Source organism: Manis pentadactyla, chromosome 15, assembly GCF_030020395.1.
Source record: "Manis pentadactyla isolate mManPen7 chromosome 15, mManPen7.hap1, whole genome shotgun sequence".
In the NCBI taxonomy this organism is placed as follows: Eukaryota; Metazoa; Chordata; class Mammalia; order Pholidota; family Manidae; genus Manis; species Manis pentadactyla.
This window is the reverse complement of record NC_080033.1, coordinates 60,362,809-60,376,121: the sequence shown is the minus strand read 5'-3', so window position 1 is coordinate 60,376,121 and position 13,313 is coordinate 60,362,809. Positions and strand designations below refer to the sequence as shown.

The 13,313-nt window shown below is 60.1% G+C and overlaps 1 protein-coding gene across 2 annotated transcripts in view; it reads right to left on the bottom strand.

Annotated features, from left to right (window-relative positions):
- The window catches only part of VAC14 (VAC14 component of PIKFYVE complex), a 101,789-nt gene that overhangs the window by 9,318 nt on the left and 79,158 nt on the right, over positions 1-13,313 (bottom strand). For both annotated transcript variants that reach the window (XM_036926902.2, XM_036926900.2), the window contains exon 15: positions 371-545. In XM_036926902.2, coding sequence (XP_036782797.1) covers positions 371-545 — 175 coding nt within the window. The remainder of the gene's footprint in view (positions 1-370; positions 546-13,313) is intronic.

Here is a 13,313-nt window from a genome sequence, read left to right as displayed (position 1 = left end):
GGGCATGATGCCACCAGGTCCCACAAGGCACTCCCAGAACTCAACCCACCCTGGGTACGTGGGGACAGTGTGGGAGGGCGAGTAGGGTGTCAGCGTGTAGAAAAAGACTGCTGTTGGCAGGTCTGAGAGGAGGGCCCAGGGCCCTCTGTGGGTAGAGACCTCCACAAGGCCCCCAGCTGTGACTCACTCCATGGCTGGTGCTGACAAGAAGCCAAGCCAGGGGCGTCTGCATCTGACACCAGACCAGGGAGCTCTTGGATTGACTCTATCTTCTCCCCGCAAATCTCCTGGGGCCTAGGGGTGGGCTGGCACGGTGCGTGCCGTGTGCATGCTGGCCCGAACCCGGGGCCCGAGCGCGCGCATGGAGTACCAGTGTCTTCAGGTCCTTGAGCTGGTTCCGCAGCTGGAAGAGCTCCGTGGAGGTGAGCAGGATGGTGTTGAGGGTGTGGACCATGGTCGAGGCGAACTTGAGGTCCTCCTCTCGCAGCAGGATGTCGGCCATGGAGTGGAAGATGTTCTCCGCATTCAGCAGGAGGCAGAGCTGCCTGGAGGACAGGCACAAAACAAGGGTTATGGAGACCAGAGCCTCAACTCAGAAGCCCTCTCCCTGGTCACGTGTCCTGAGGAAGCGAGGTCCGTACTGGGCCTGGTGTGGGACGCCGGCTCCAAGGCCTGTGCGGGGACACTGGGACTCACAGGGGCCCGGGCCCGGCTCCACGCTCACTCTGGGCCAGCAGCTCCGGAGCCCCACCAGCTGTGTTCATACCTCTGCCTTGCCCCAGCTCAGAAAATGGACTTCTGAGAGACACAGTGGGCCTCTGGCCACCAACTTGTCACGGGAGCCCCAGGTCACCACTGAGCTGCCCACCCGCCCCACGTGGGCCAAGGTACGTGTCCCCACCTCTTCCTGGCTTTCCTCTCCTGGACAGAGATTTACCTTCATGTGACAACACACACACTGGTCACCTGGGGACAGCCCTGCCCTTCCTCCGGTGGCAGGAGTTTGTGCTGTTCGGGCTGCACCCCCAGCCTGGAGTGCGTCTGCAGGTGGCAGGGGGTGAATGACCCTGCGACGACCCTGAATTTAATCTTCACTGTTCAGATAAATGCTGCCACAGGGAGGCAAAGTGACTTGTCCAAGGTCATGGGACTAGTCGGGGCATTTCTCTCACCCCAAGTCTTGGGGGGATGAGGCTTGGGCTTTGGGGAAAGGACTCTATATTTTATAAAAAGGATAACAGGGAACCCAGAGAATGGAGAAAAGCAGTTTTTCCAGGGTCCAAGGTGACATCAGCAGTGACAGGCAGGTCTTGAGGTCAGGCGTGGAAGCCTGTTGACTTTTGGTCTGCCACCATGCCCCCAGAGGCCTGGCCTTGAGGCGACAAGCACACCCTTTCATCAGGAGTCAGTGATCCTAAAGTCATACAAACCAAGAAGAGAAACTGAGGCGCAGGCAAGTGGCTGGCAAGGAGTGGGGGGCTGGCTCCCGGACTCTGGACTGCCAGCACGACATCCTGCCCCGTCTCCTGTCTGGGCTGATGTCTCTGTCTGACTCTTAGTCTCTGCCCCAGGGAACACCCCACAGACCAGGCCCCATGTGCTGAACAGCACGAACCACACTGGAAGCCAGTGTGCCTGAAACGTGTCCATCAGAGGTCACTGAACTTGAACTAAACTCAGCATTTATCAGGGTCTGGTTTCCTGCTTCCCGCCGAATACCAGCCATGCCTTGGGGCCAGACTGCAGAAAATTCTTCCCTACCCCTGGCTCCGGGAAAATCCCAGAGCATATGGTAACAGAGAGGCCAAACCACGAAGCGCAAACAGTGGGCAGGCCGTCTCCAGTGCAGGCTCAGCTGGAACTAGATTTGGGCAAGAACCCACCAGAGGAATGGAAACAAGGCTGTCGGGGGGACGGGGCTGGAGGGTGGTGTGGCGAGGGCTCCCCCACTGCCCAGGAGGCTCCCTGCTCACCTGGTGTGCTGGGGGGTGGGCAAAGGCCCCTGGGCCTCATGCTCCCACCAGCTGTGTGGCCCACCTTCTCTGTGCAGCCACTTCCTCACCTCCTCATCAGGGGACCATGTGCCCATAGAAAAGGGGCTCCTGGGAGAGCAGCCCCCAAGACCAGCGACAACTTGTGTGGGATGCACAGTGTATGGCAGATGGGACCCCAGGTGGGGCACCCTGTTGGTACCATGGTGGGAATGATAGCCAGCCGACAGGAGGAAGCCTGGCCTTTCTGCAGAGCACAGACAGCACTTCCTGTCCCCCTCCGGCCCTCCCACCCCTAGATGAGCCCTGTCTCCAGGGCCATGGGACAGCAATGCTCCAGAAGGCCAGGCTGGGGAGGAAGGGGAGCATTCTGACAAATGGTCACAAATGTTCGTCGCCTGCAGCTGCTGCCGTCTCCATGACAGAGGCCAACAGCTGAGGCTGCTGCCAGGCAGCGCTCTCCAGGGTCCATGGGCCCCGGGGACCTGAAGCAGCCAGAGGGCGGGGTGGCGCGCTCACGTAAGGGTCTCTGGTGAGAGTGTGGAGGGACAGGCAGGGGTGGTGGTGCTGAGGACAGGTGCCTGCTAGGCCTCCTGGTGTTCACAACCCGGGAATACCAATGGCCCTGCAGAAGGTCAGAGATGGCAGTTTTCTGGAAACTTCTCCTGCTACCAGGGACACTATGCCCTGGTCTTCCTGTCGCCTCAGTGACGGCTCCTCTCCTCTGGGGTGCAGTGGCCCTCCTGTGCTCTCTCTGGCCCCATGGATATTTTCAAAGCGTCTCTGCACAATAGGCACTTCACACCTGGCAGGGCCACAGCATGACCCTTGGTTTCCCCCTAGACTTGGGCCCCTGCCTTCCCCATCTCAGGAAATGGTGTCACTGCCCCCAGGCTGCTCCAGCCCAAACCCAGGGGTCACCCCTGATCTGGTGCATCAGTGAGCCTGGAGCTCTGCCTTCAGCCCATCCTGCCCCCTCCTGGCCCTGGCTTAGCCACCCCCGCCCTGGGGCAGGCACCAGCCCCCTCTTGCCTGGACGTCTCCTAGTCTGGCTCCCGGTTTCTTTCAGCCCCTACAATTCACCCTCCATGAACCAACTGGGGCAATTCTTACAAAGTGCTTATCAGAACATGTCACTCCCCAGCGGCTTCCAACTGGATCTAAACAAAACCCAGCTTCTCACCATGGCTTCCAGGGTCTTGTACTTTCTGGTCAGTTCTCTCCAACCTCAGCTCTCATGATTCCTCCTTCACTCATAACGAGCTGGCCTCTCATGCTTTCCTTCGGTTCCTGACCTCTGTCCCAGCCTGGAAAGCTCTGCCCAGGAACTGGCAAGTGGCCGACTCGCTTGGGCCGATGAGGCCTTGGACCAGGCCTCTGTCTGGAGCACACCCTCCTCCCATCAGCCCTTTCTAAGGGAAGTCCTGTTTCTTTCCAACCACTTCTCACTACCCCAATCACCTGGTTGATGGACTTGTGTCTGGGGTCCTGGCTGTTGCTCCCACCAGAACATGAGCTGTGAGGGTCAGGGCCTTGCCAGTGACCCTGTGGCCCGCACACCCAGAGGTGGGCCTGGCACTCAGCAGCTGCTTGGCAATCCCCGGCGAGCACCACTGCACACAGAGCCATGCTCACCTCCACCACAGGTTCCACGGACAGGCCTGGAGCCGTTCCTGAGCCCTGCGCTGGCATCCCCGCCTCCTGCCCCCGTCATCCTGGCAGGCCCCTGCACACTGCGCACACCCTGGTCTGCGGAGAGCAGCTTCCCTGATGGGCCATTTCACCTTTATCACCCCCGGCCTGGCCGCCTTGCCCAGGGGAACCCAGGAGACCAGAGCAGCCCAGAAGGCTCCTGGGCCCACGCTGCCAGGGTGGCTGGGAGTCTCCCCAGCACTGCTCATTAAACCCCCGCAGGGCAGGAGGGGAGAGAGGCCAGGAAGAGGTGCCACAGAGAAGAGCAGCAGCAGGGTGCGGTTGCCCCTAGCCTGTGGCCCAGCTGGGCTCCGCCACTATACCTGCCCTGGTGGGGCCACTCTGGGCACCCCCCACTCAGGGCCCAAGGCAGGGAGGTGGAGGAGGTGTGCATCTTGCCTCACCTCAACCACTTAGCCAGACTGTACTGGGGGTCATCGCAGGGTCAGCCAAGGTGTGGAGAGAAGGGAAACATTGCCCAGGGTGCTGTGTCACAAAGCCTCTAGAAGGCAGAGCAGTAAAGCAATAGCGAGCTCCCAGGGAGCCCTCGCCGCACACCTGGCCCCATGCTGAGGGTGCTACAGGGTGCTCGGGATGCGGGAGGGGTGACGGGGAAGCCGGTGCTCATCCAAGGCTCGCCTGCACCAGGTGGCTGAGGGGAGAGGGGCAGGTGAGTCTGGGCAGGTGTGCCAGGCCACATCCTGGGGAGCTCTGAATACCCGCCCTGGACAATTCCTCCCCCTGAGTCAAGCAAGGCGGGGGTGAGGGTGGAAGGGGGCCCTCTTTGCACTTTGGCCCCGAGCCTGTGACGCGGCCTGCATGGTGGCCTCGGGGTCTCCATCGTCCGGCCCCCAGGGTCCTCCAGCAACGTTCTGCTGAGAGCTCACCCAACTCCGGGCAGGGGGTACAACCATCACCCCCGAGCAGAGGAGCCACGCTTCCAGTCACAGAACTGACAGGGCAGGAGGGCGGGAGGGTCCAGACCCAGGAGGGCCGACTTTCAGAGCCCAGGTTCTTTCCACCTCACCGCCTTCTTGGGGCCGTCCTCACCCGCCAGGGCCTGGCAGATGGCTGCTCGCAGGGCTGCCGCGTCATCATTTCTCGGCTGAGCCCCAGCCTGGCTGGAGCTGCCTGCCTGGCTCTCAAGCATAGCATCAGTAATGGAACACAGCTTGCGAGCGTTAAACATTTGCCTGTATTTTTAATACCCACATTAAAGTGCTATTCATCATGAGACAATGGCTTGGAGGATGCTTGGGGACGAGGTAGAGAGGTGGGCTGGGGGTGCATCCCGGAGGCCCTCTCAGGCTGGAGGAGGGCAGGGGCCCCGTGGATGCACCTGGGATGGCCTCTGCTGTGCAGCCTGGGGGCCCATGGCCCTCACACTCAGACGGAGCCTGTGGACGGGGCTCTGCTTCCCCCTCGCCCGGCCTCCTGCTGCACTGCCTGGACAGCTGGTTGGTCTCCTACGTCTGGGTCTGGGCTCACATCAGGGAGGGAGTAGATCTTTCTGGTCCTTCTGTCACATACCAGGAGCCCTCAGGGGAGCGACCTGCCTCGGGCCTGCTCTGAAGCTCCTGAGACCCCAGAGCAGGCCTGCTGCCTTGCCTGCGGAGCTGCCTTCTGCGGGGTGGCCTCACTGCACCTGCCGGGCCAGTGTGTGCTTCCCATCACTGGCCCCTCAACACCAACACTGGCCCAAGCATCCGCCCCTGAAGGGCCACCGGCCTCAGAGGTGGCCCACGATGGAAGCTGTTCTCCTGAGCCCTGCTCGGGCCCCCAGACTACACAGCACAGCCCGTTTCGGATGGCCCGGGGGCCAGTGGGAGGGGGGAGGAAGGCGGCCAGCGGCTTTCCACGTGGCGCAGGTGGCTCTAGCCGGCCAGCCATGCCCTGAGCCGGGTGGGGCTGGACAGGAGGAGGCCTGCCTCATGGGAGGAAGGCGAGGGCAGAGGCTGGCCCCACACCAGGCGAAGAGGGAGGCTGCTGCGGCCCTTCGCTCTGCCCTGGACGTGGGAAAGGGGCCATGGACTGCTTTTCCTCTAGAGCCCTGGACAGGCAAGGCCGAGCTGTGGTTCGGAGGACAAAGCCTGCCCGGTGCCTTGGAGCCCACCCTCCCCCTGGCCTTGGGCTGTGTGTGCAGCAGGAGAGAAGAAGCCCTCTGCATGGGCGCGGGGTGGGGCTGCTTCTGCGGCCAGATGCCTCCTCCCACCCGGTCAGTCTCTGCTGTAATGGGGACAGGGTTCAGGGTCAAGGAGGCCCACCCGGGAGTAGCAATGGTGACAGGGGGAGTGCGAGCGGTTCCTTTCAGGAAAGAGGCCACAGGAGGCTTGAGGGGGTGGGCACGGCCTGGCATGGAGAAGGGCGGGACAGCAGGGAGCCTCCAGGGGGAGAAGCAGGGCATGTGCTCTAGGGCCGGGCCCGTCAGTAGGAGCAGTGGCTGCACACCGGGCTGTGGGCCCTCGTGGGAGAGGTCTGAACGCGGGCATCCTGGGGAGGCAGCGTTCTGGCTCCCAGCCCCGCTGCGCTCTGGGGAATCTCAACCCTGCCATGGGGCTTTGGAGAGATGGGAGGCTTCTTCCCATGACCCTCCTTCCCTGCACCCTCTGAAAACAGGACCAGCAAAGTTGCCCTGGCCAGAAACAGCCTCCCCCACCTCACCATCAGGCAATCCTCCCCAGGTCCCTGGGCCATGTGTGAGAGGCTGGAGAGGCTGTGCTGGCTCCCTTCTGGGGCTCTCCGGCTCTGTCACCAAGTAAGGACATGCTGATGCGCCACCGCCTCCACCCGACTGTTCTGACACGGAGCCCAGAGCCGGGGGCCGACTGGGGAAGTGAAGAGAGCTGATACTCTCCCTGGCGCCCTCCTTCCTCAGGCCTGGCTGAAGACGGACAAAAGGCAGAAGCCGATGAGGAGTGACCCACGGAGGGGATGGCTGCCAGCACAGGGCCCAGAACAGCTGGCCTGCTGGGGAGCGACCCAGACTCCCACCCAGTTGAGTGGAAAGAGACACAGGGAACCTCAATCTCCTGCCCCTACCTCCCTGCTGCTGCTATTAACACAGCCAGGCGTGCCTCAGGCCTCTCACCTCTCAGCGCTGTCTGCCCCGTGAAGAACAGAGGACTCAGAATGAGCCTCAGCTGCCAAGTTCCAGGCAGGGGCGCGCCCCGGGTCTTTAATGCCCCATCTCCTGTAACCAAGGGGAAGCGTCCCTCCCACACCTGTCTGGACCCCGGGGGACTGTGCGGCGTTAGTGCATCAGGAGGGCAGGTGAAGTGGACAGTTTCACATCCGGGCCCAACAAATGGCTCCCTGGTACAGGAAGGCCTGTCTGCCGTCTCCCGACCTGCCCGAAACGCTCACAGAAGCCCCTTAAGCACTCCCACTCAGGGTCCTTCATGCCTCTGTGCTCTGGCCTCAGGACCACTGGGCGCGTCCATCTCCCACCCAGGCAGGTCCAGCTCTCCAGCCTCCAGGCCAGGCGAAGCTGGCCCCTGAGCTTGGCTCTCTGGGGGGGTGTGGGCTGTGGGGAGGGCACAAGGTGGTGCCAGCTCTGTGGGGAGAGAATGCTGTTCTGAAGGGTGACTGGCACAAGCTCCCTCTCAGACGTTGGCCCTGGAGCTGCCTTTGAGGAGAGCTCAGGGTGGGGTGGAGCCCACAGCCCTCTGCAAGCCACCTCAGGCCATGGCCAACCGGCAGGAGGGCCAGCGAGCTTCAGGCGCCTATTGTCCAGGCGCCCCGACAGCAGGCCTCGCCTCCCTTGTCCCTCTAGCTCGGGCTTCCTTCCTTCACCTCCACACCAGCTGCTCAGGCCTGACCAGGCTGGCACCAAGCACGAGGGACAGGCCCGAGTTTCCTCTCCACTTTGACCACTAGCTGGTGTCCACGTTCCCCTCAGGGGTCCAAGGCCAACAGGCCGCGGGCTTCCCTGGAGATGCCCGGCGTCCCACGGCTGTAGCTCTGAAGTGCAGCCAAATGTCAAGTATAAAAAGCACAGGGGCCCTTAGCCATTCCCACCAGAAAGGGCCCTCCCGCCTTGTCCTGGCCCAACAGCTGGGATCCTTTAGGAATTTAAAGAGAAAGCAGCTTTCGGGTCAGTGTAACATTAGAATGGGGAGGAAAGAGTGGCCTCTCATGTGAAGTTCAGAAAGCTCCAGAATTTCACTGCCCCCGCCTTCCTTCGTCCCTCTTGCCCCTCTTCCCTTCCAGCTCCCTGCTTCCCAAGTGTGAAAATTGTAAATCTGTCTTATTTATTTCAGTCAATCCTCGGAAGGCTGCCCTTCAGGGCAGAGGCGGCTACAGTGCTGCCAACTCATGCCTTAAAAACGCATCGTGTTTGATGCAGCTGATGTCCGATGCACTTAGACGTTTCCGGGGGGTAGGAGGCTGGGGCGGGAGGCGGCGGCCCGGGACTTGTTTTTCTGGGTCTTGCCGGGAGCTAGTGAAAAGGGGATGGAGGGAGGGGTGAGGCACACCGGGAAAGGGGCAGAGGAAGAGGCAAAGGGGTCTTCTGTCCATTTTGCTCTTTGTCCCTCTGCTCGAGAAAGGCACGGCCAGACCCTGGGGCCCACAAACACCCGGCTGGGCTCCTCCGGGGACCTCCGGGGAGGCCTCATTTGGGCGGAGCTGCCAAGAAAACCAAACGGGTCTGTGGAGGCAGCTGGGGCTCAGCCCCCCTGTGCCAGCCAGGCCCTCTCTTTGGGTTCGGTGTTTATTGTAGGGACTAAGATGAGAGTGGGGCAGAGCCAGGAGATGTGACTCCCACTTCCTCCACTGCCCAGGGTGGTCAGGTGACCCTTCCTGCCACGTGAGGGGCTCCACCTGCTAACCAGGACAGAAGCCACCTGCACGGCCCAGCTGACCTACTTGGCCTCATTTTCCATTTTCCAACTGGCCAAACACCCACCCTCCCCAGGCATCTCTCTCCGGCCCTCTTTGAGCCTTTGTTAAGCTGGCCCTGTCCCTGTCTCCTGGGGTGGGGGGCTTTTACCCCTCTCCTGCTTCAGCCTTGCTAGTCCCCCTCGATCTCCTTCCTCACACTATGCATGGCCCTCTACCTTCCTGGGCTCCACCGGCTGGTCTCACTCGTGTGGCTCTCCTTCCTGGACCTAGGCTTCCCAAGGCACAATGTGTTGGACAGCTGAGACCCATGGGCAACAGAGAGATGGATACTTATAGAAAGTTAATCACCATGGGGGGGGGGCATGGGATGCAGCCTGTGCACGGACCTCCACGCCCAGGGGTCCAGGGAGACAGGTGGATTCAGAACCCTGTGTCAGGGCTTTTTGTCCAGTGTTTGCTTCTGGATGAAGCACTTGCAGAATTTGCAAGGACAGGCCTCTGAGGGGGCACAACAGGTTCTGACTTGCTGAAAGGGTGCATGTTCTGTCCCACACAGAGGCACCCCTCCCTGAGTATGGCTGGATGCAGGTCAGATGGCAGGGGCATGACCTGTGCAAGAGGTTCTGGGGACACCACGGCATAAGCAGGGGACTCTGGGGACTCGGCTGAGGTCTGCTGGTGCAGGGGGACAAGGCAGAGGTGGGAGGACAAGGTCAGGGTAAGCAGGCAGGGCGCCGGGGACCACCTCTTCAAGCCTCACCCCCTCGCAGGGAAGTCCATGGCCTCTGAGCGTTTCAGCTCTTGAACACTCAGAGCAAAGGGAAACAAGGGATGGGGCACTAAAGGAAATCCTACTGTCTCCATGACAACCAATTCCAAGGAACTCTGCCCTTGAGAACAGCTGGCTCCCCCCCCCACCCCCCCCCGGCACAGGGGTTCCTTCTTAGCAAGGGCCACACGTGTACCAACTATTTGCGAGTGTTTTCTCTACACTAGGCATGTCATGTACCTTAACTCCTTTTAACACGGACAGGTGTTATCTCAACCCTCCCCTCTTAGCAGAGAAGGAAAGTGAAGCACAGATTAGAGCTTTGCTCCCCACCTGGTCAGCCCAACCCAGCACCCCGAGCTCTTGGCTGCTGCCTGCCCAGGTACCCGGCTTGCAGGTCCAGGTCCATCTGGCACAGGGGCTCTTACACCCTGTGTGTGTGCCCCAGGTGGTCCGGGGGCACTGGCTACAGACATCACTGGGCCCTCTGACGGATCACAGCCAGAGTTTCTCCAGAAACTTACTGTGGCTCTGGGCCAGTTTATATGTAAACCAGCTCCTTCCACCACCCCCTTCACCCTGGGGCTACTTCTCTGGGTGACAGGCACTGGCCACACCTGGCCAGGACAGTGCTGACCTGGGCACACACTTAGCTGTGCCCTGCTGGGTGATGGCTTGTCTCCAAGGGGTTCGGCAGGAGGCAGTCTGGGAGCTGCACCCACAGCTCTGAGGCCAGGACCAAACTCAGACCTGGGTTGGCGTGGAAACCTAGTGGGTGGGCATGTGTGTGTGACTCCATCAGCAGGTTCCCAGAAACCTCTGCTAGGAGCCACAGCTCCCGAGTGCAAGTCCCAGGCCAGCTGTGGTCCGAGGCTGGGTGTGGGTGGTGGTGGTGGAATTTCAATGCAATGGCTGCTGGCGCTCTGTGTCTAGTCTGACATGGCTGCAGAAACAGCATCCCTGAGTCCCACATGCCTGGGAGTCCCCTGGGCTGACTGTTAGAGAACCACGATGGAACTTCTCTTCCCCTTTGAAACCCTTGGAGCTCCTGCCCTGCCCAGTGGGATTTCCTCCTGAGGACATGCTCAGCCCTCCCGCTGAGGTGGCCCCTATCTATGCAGAGGCTGCACGCTGCCTTAATGCCAATAAACAGCCTGGCAAACTGTTTCCTGGCCCCAGCCCTGCCTGCCCATCCAGGCCCCTGCCAATTTTCAACCAGGTGCACGGAGGCCCTCAGAGATCTTGGGCTCTTGGGATAGAGGAAGAAACTGAAGCCAAGGACCAGTCCAAGGTGACACAGCCAGGGCCATAACCAACTCAAGTCCCTGACCCAGAGTTCAAGTTCCCCCTGCCAGACAGTCCATGCTGTGTGCCACCTGCAGGAGGACATAGGCCTCTCCTCTCTGGCCCAGCCCCTCTCCCACCAGACTGCAGGCTCCAATTCCCCAAGACTCCAGTGCCCCGGGCAGAGGTCCCCTTTACCCCATGGCACGTGACCTCATGTCAGGCCCCTTGGGGTAGAGAATCTGCTTTGGGACAGGTAGGGGAAAGACTCGCCCTCATCTCTGCCATTTCCCCCTTCAAACTACTGGGGTGACCTGCTGAGAAATAAGGGGCAAGTTAACAGAAGTGCCGGGAGCTGGGGGGCCTGGCCAGGCTGCTCCACCACATTCAGGAATGGCTTGGGGACACTCCTGGTCCTGACTGTCTTTAGCAAGTCTCTCTGTTCACATTTTCCTTTACTTCATCCCATTTCCCCTGAACTAGTCCTTTGTTCCAGGCCAAGGGACCACTCTCTCCTGCTGCTTGGCCAACCACAGACACTTAGAGCTGGCGAGCACCTCCTTCCACTGCCGAGGCCTTGGCAGGACCCACAGCCCTGTCCCTGTAACCTTGAAGCCACGTGTCTGACTTGGGTGGTCACTGCACTGAGGCCAGAGTGTCTCCCTCCCGAATTCTTCATTCCGATGGGCCGTCCTGGTGGCTGTGCGTCCCGAGGGGTCACAGCAATCCCCTTCTCCCTCACATTTCCAGGCTGACTTCCCTCCAAGGGATTTAACGTGTCCTGGAAGGGTGTCAAGCAGGGGCTGACATTTTGCTTTCTGCCCTTGAGCTCCATACACAGAGGGAGGCACCACCCCTTCTCCCATCAGTGTCCTCACCCACCCAGGGGTTGTACTATCACCCTCCAGAACCAGGAGGGCCCTCCAAGCCAAGAACAGCCCCTCACCGAGACTCCTGAAGCTACCGTACGCTGGACTCCCGTGAGTCGTTTGGGACACCAAGACCTCACTCAGGCCCATTCCAGGAAGTTGGCCATCTGTACTGTTAACAGGCCTCACAGTCAGGACAGAACTGCTGCCCCCGAACTGCGTCCGAGCTCCCACTACAAGCCTGGTGATGCCGCTCGCCGGCAGGGGCGGGGAGATCTTACCAGCAGCCCCCAAGGGTGCGCTTGGGGTTTTGGGCAGAAGGCTCCAGGTGCTTTCCTTCTGGTGACCACGCCCTCACCTCTCCACAGCCTAGTCCCAGCCTTCCTGTTCCACCTGGCGTTCTGTTACACGCCTGCTGGTCTCTGCCTTATGCTCCCAAGCCTGCTGTGCCCAGCCCGACTTGCCCCACTCAAACCGAAGGAGATCAGCTCTCAGGCCAGACCTGTGCCGCCATCACCCTCTGCTCAGGCGTGGCCCCTCTGGTGGCCACATGCCTGGGCTCGGCTCCCCAGCCTTGGACATGCTTGCCAGCTGCTGTGTTTGACATATGCCACTCTGGCCTTTCTGGTTAACATTTGGCTTCCAGAGAAGATTCCAGAGTTAGAACGGTTAATGCCTTTCTGGCCTTCAACTCTTTAGTCTGGGGGTTTTATGACATTCTGCAAACTGAGATTGTTTTCTGCAGCTCCATACAAATGACCACTTAAAGGGCATGGGGATAAACATCAGAAAGCTGAATGGGAGGCAGAACACGAATATCCACTGCTGATAACAAAGGGCGAATATCAGAGCAGCCTCAATGCTGAGTCTCTTGGAAAATGGTAAAAAGATGAGTGAAGGGGCTGGAAGGACAGAAGGCCCACCGCAGAAGTGATGGGACAAAGCAGTCCCTCGTGGCCAAATGGAAGGGCATCTTTATTTGTGTCCTCCTCAACCCCCTGCCAGGAGGCTGAGCAAAACTCCTTTTGTGATCAGTCATCTTCAGGGAATTCAAAGATGCATGAAATGGGCTTTTTATCCAGATGTTCCTTTCTAGCCCAGGAAATCTCCACTGAATTTAAGTACATGAGAATAAGAAAGGGCCCCAGATGTGAGGTGTCCATGGAGGGCCCTCTGGGGAGAGTCCTGCGGGCGACTGCACAACCCCAGGTCCCGGGTACAGACAAGGCACCCTCAGCAGAGCTGTCCAGGCAAGGGGGCTGCTGGGGAACAGCCACCCTGTCTTCCCCCAGCAGCATGCCATGACCCAGAGAGAACCAGGACAGAGCTGATGCTGTGATATGGTGGCCCTGACAAGGGACAGTGGCCCTGAGCTGCTGAGCTTACGGCTAGAAACTCGGATGCCGTGACCGGACAGGTTCAGGATGCTGGGAGAGAAGGGCTCTGCCAAAAGCAGGGGTGAGGGAAGGCCACGTGAGCTGCCGAACCATCTCGAGTCTATGGTCCACGGCCAGAAAACCACTACCACACACCACACGGAGCTGGGTATTTACACATGCCAAGAATGTTCTGAGAGGAAATGTGTGAAACTGCAAACAGGCTACTGCTGGGGGGGCAGTGGCACTGGATGGTCTTTCACATGCTATGCTATATTCTTCTGTATTATCTCAACTTTTATCTTAATGGCTTGAGCTTTTTCTTGCACAATAAATAAGAAGGTGTGTAGAATCCTATACATTTGGGGATTGTCTTGACTCCTCCATGGAGGTCCTCGGAGGCACAGCAGGGGAGCAGGGCTCTGGGAAGGTGGCATCTCCCCAGTGGGCGTCAGCGCTCCGGGCAAGCAGTGCTTCCCACTCTGGAGTG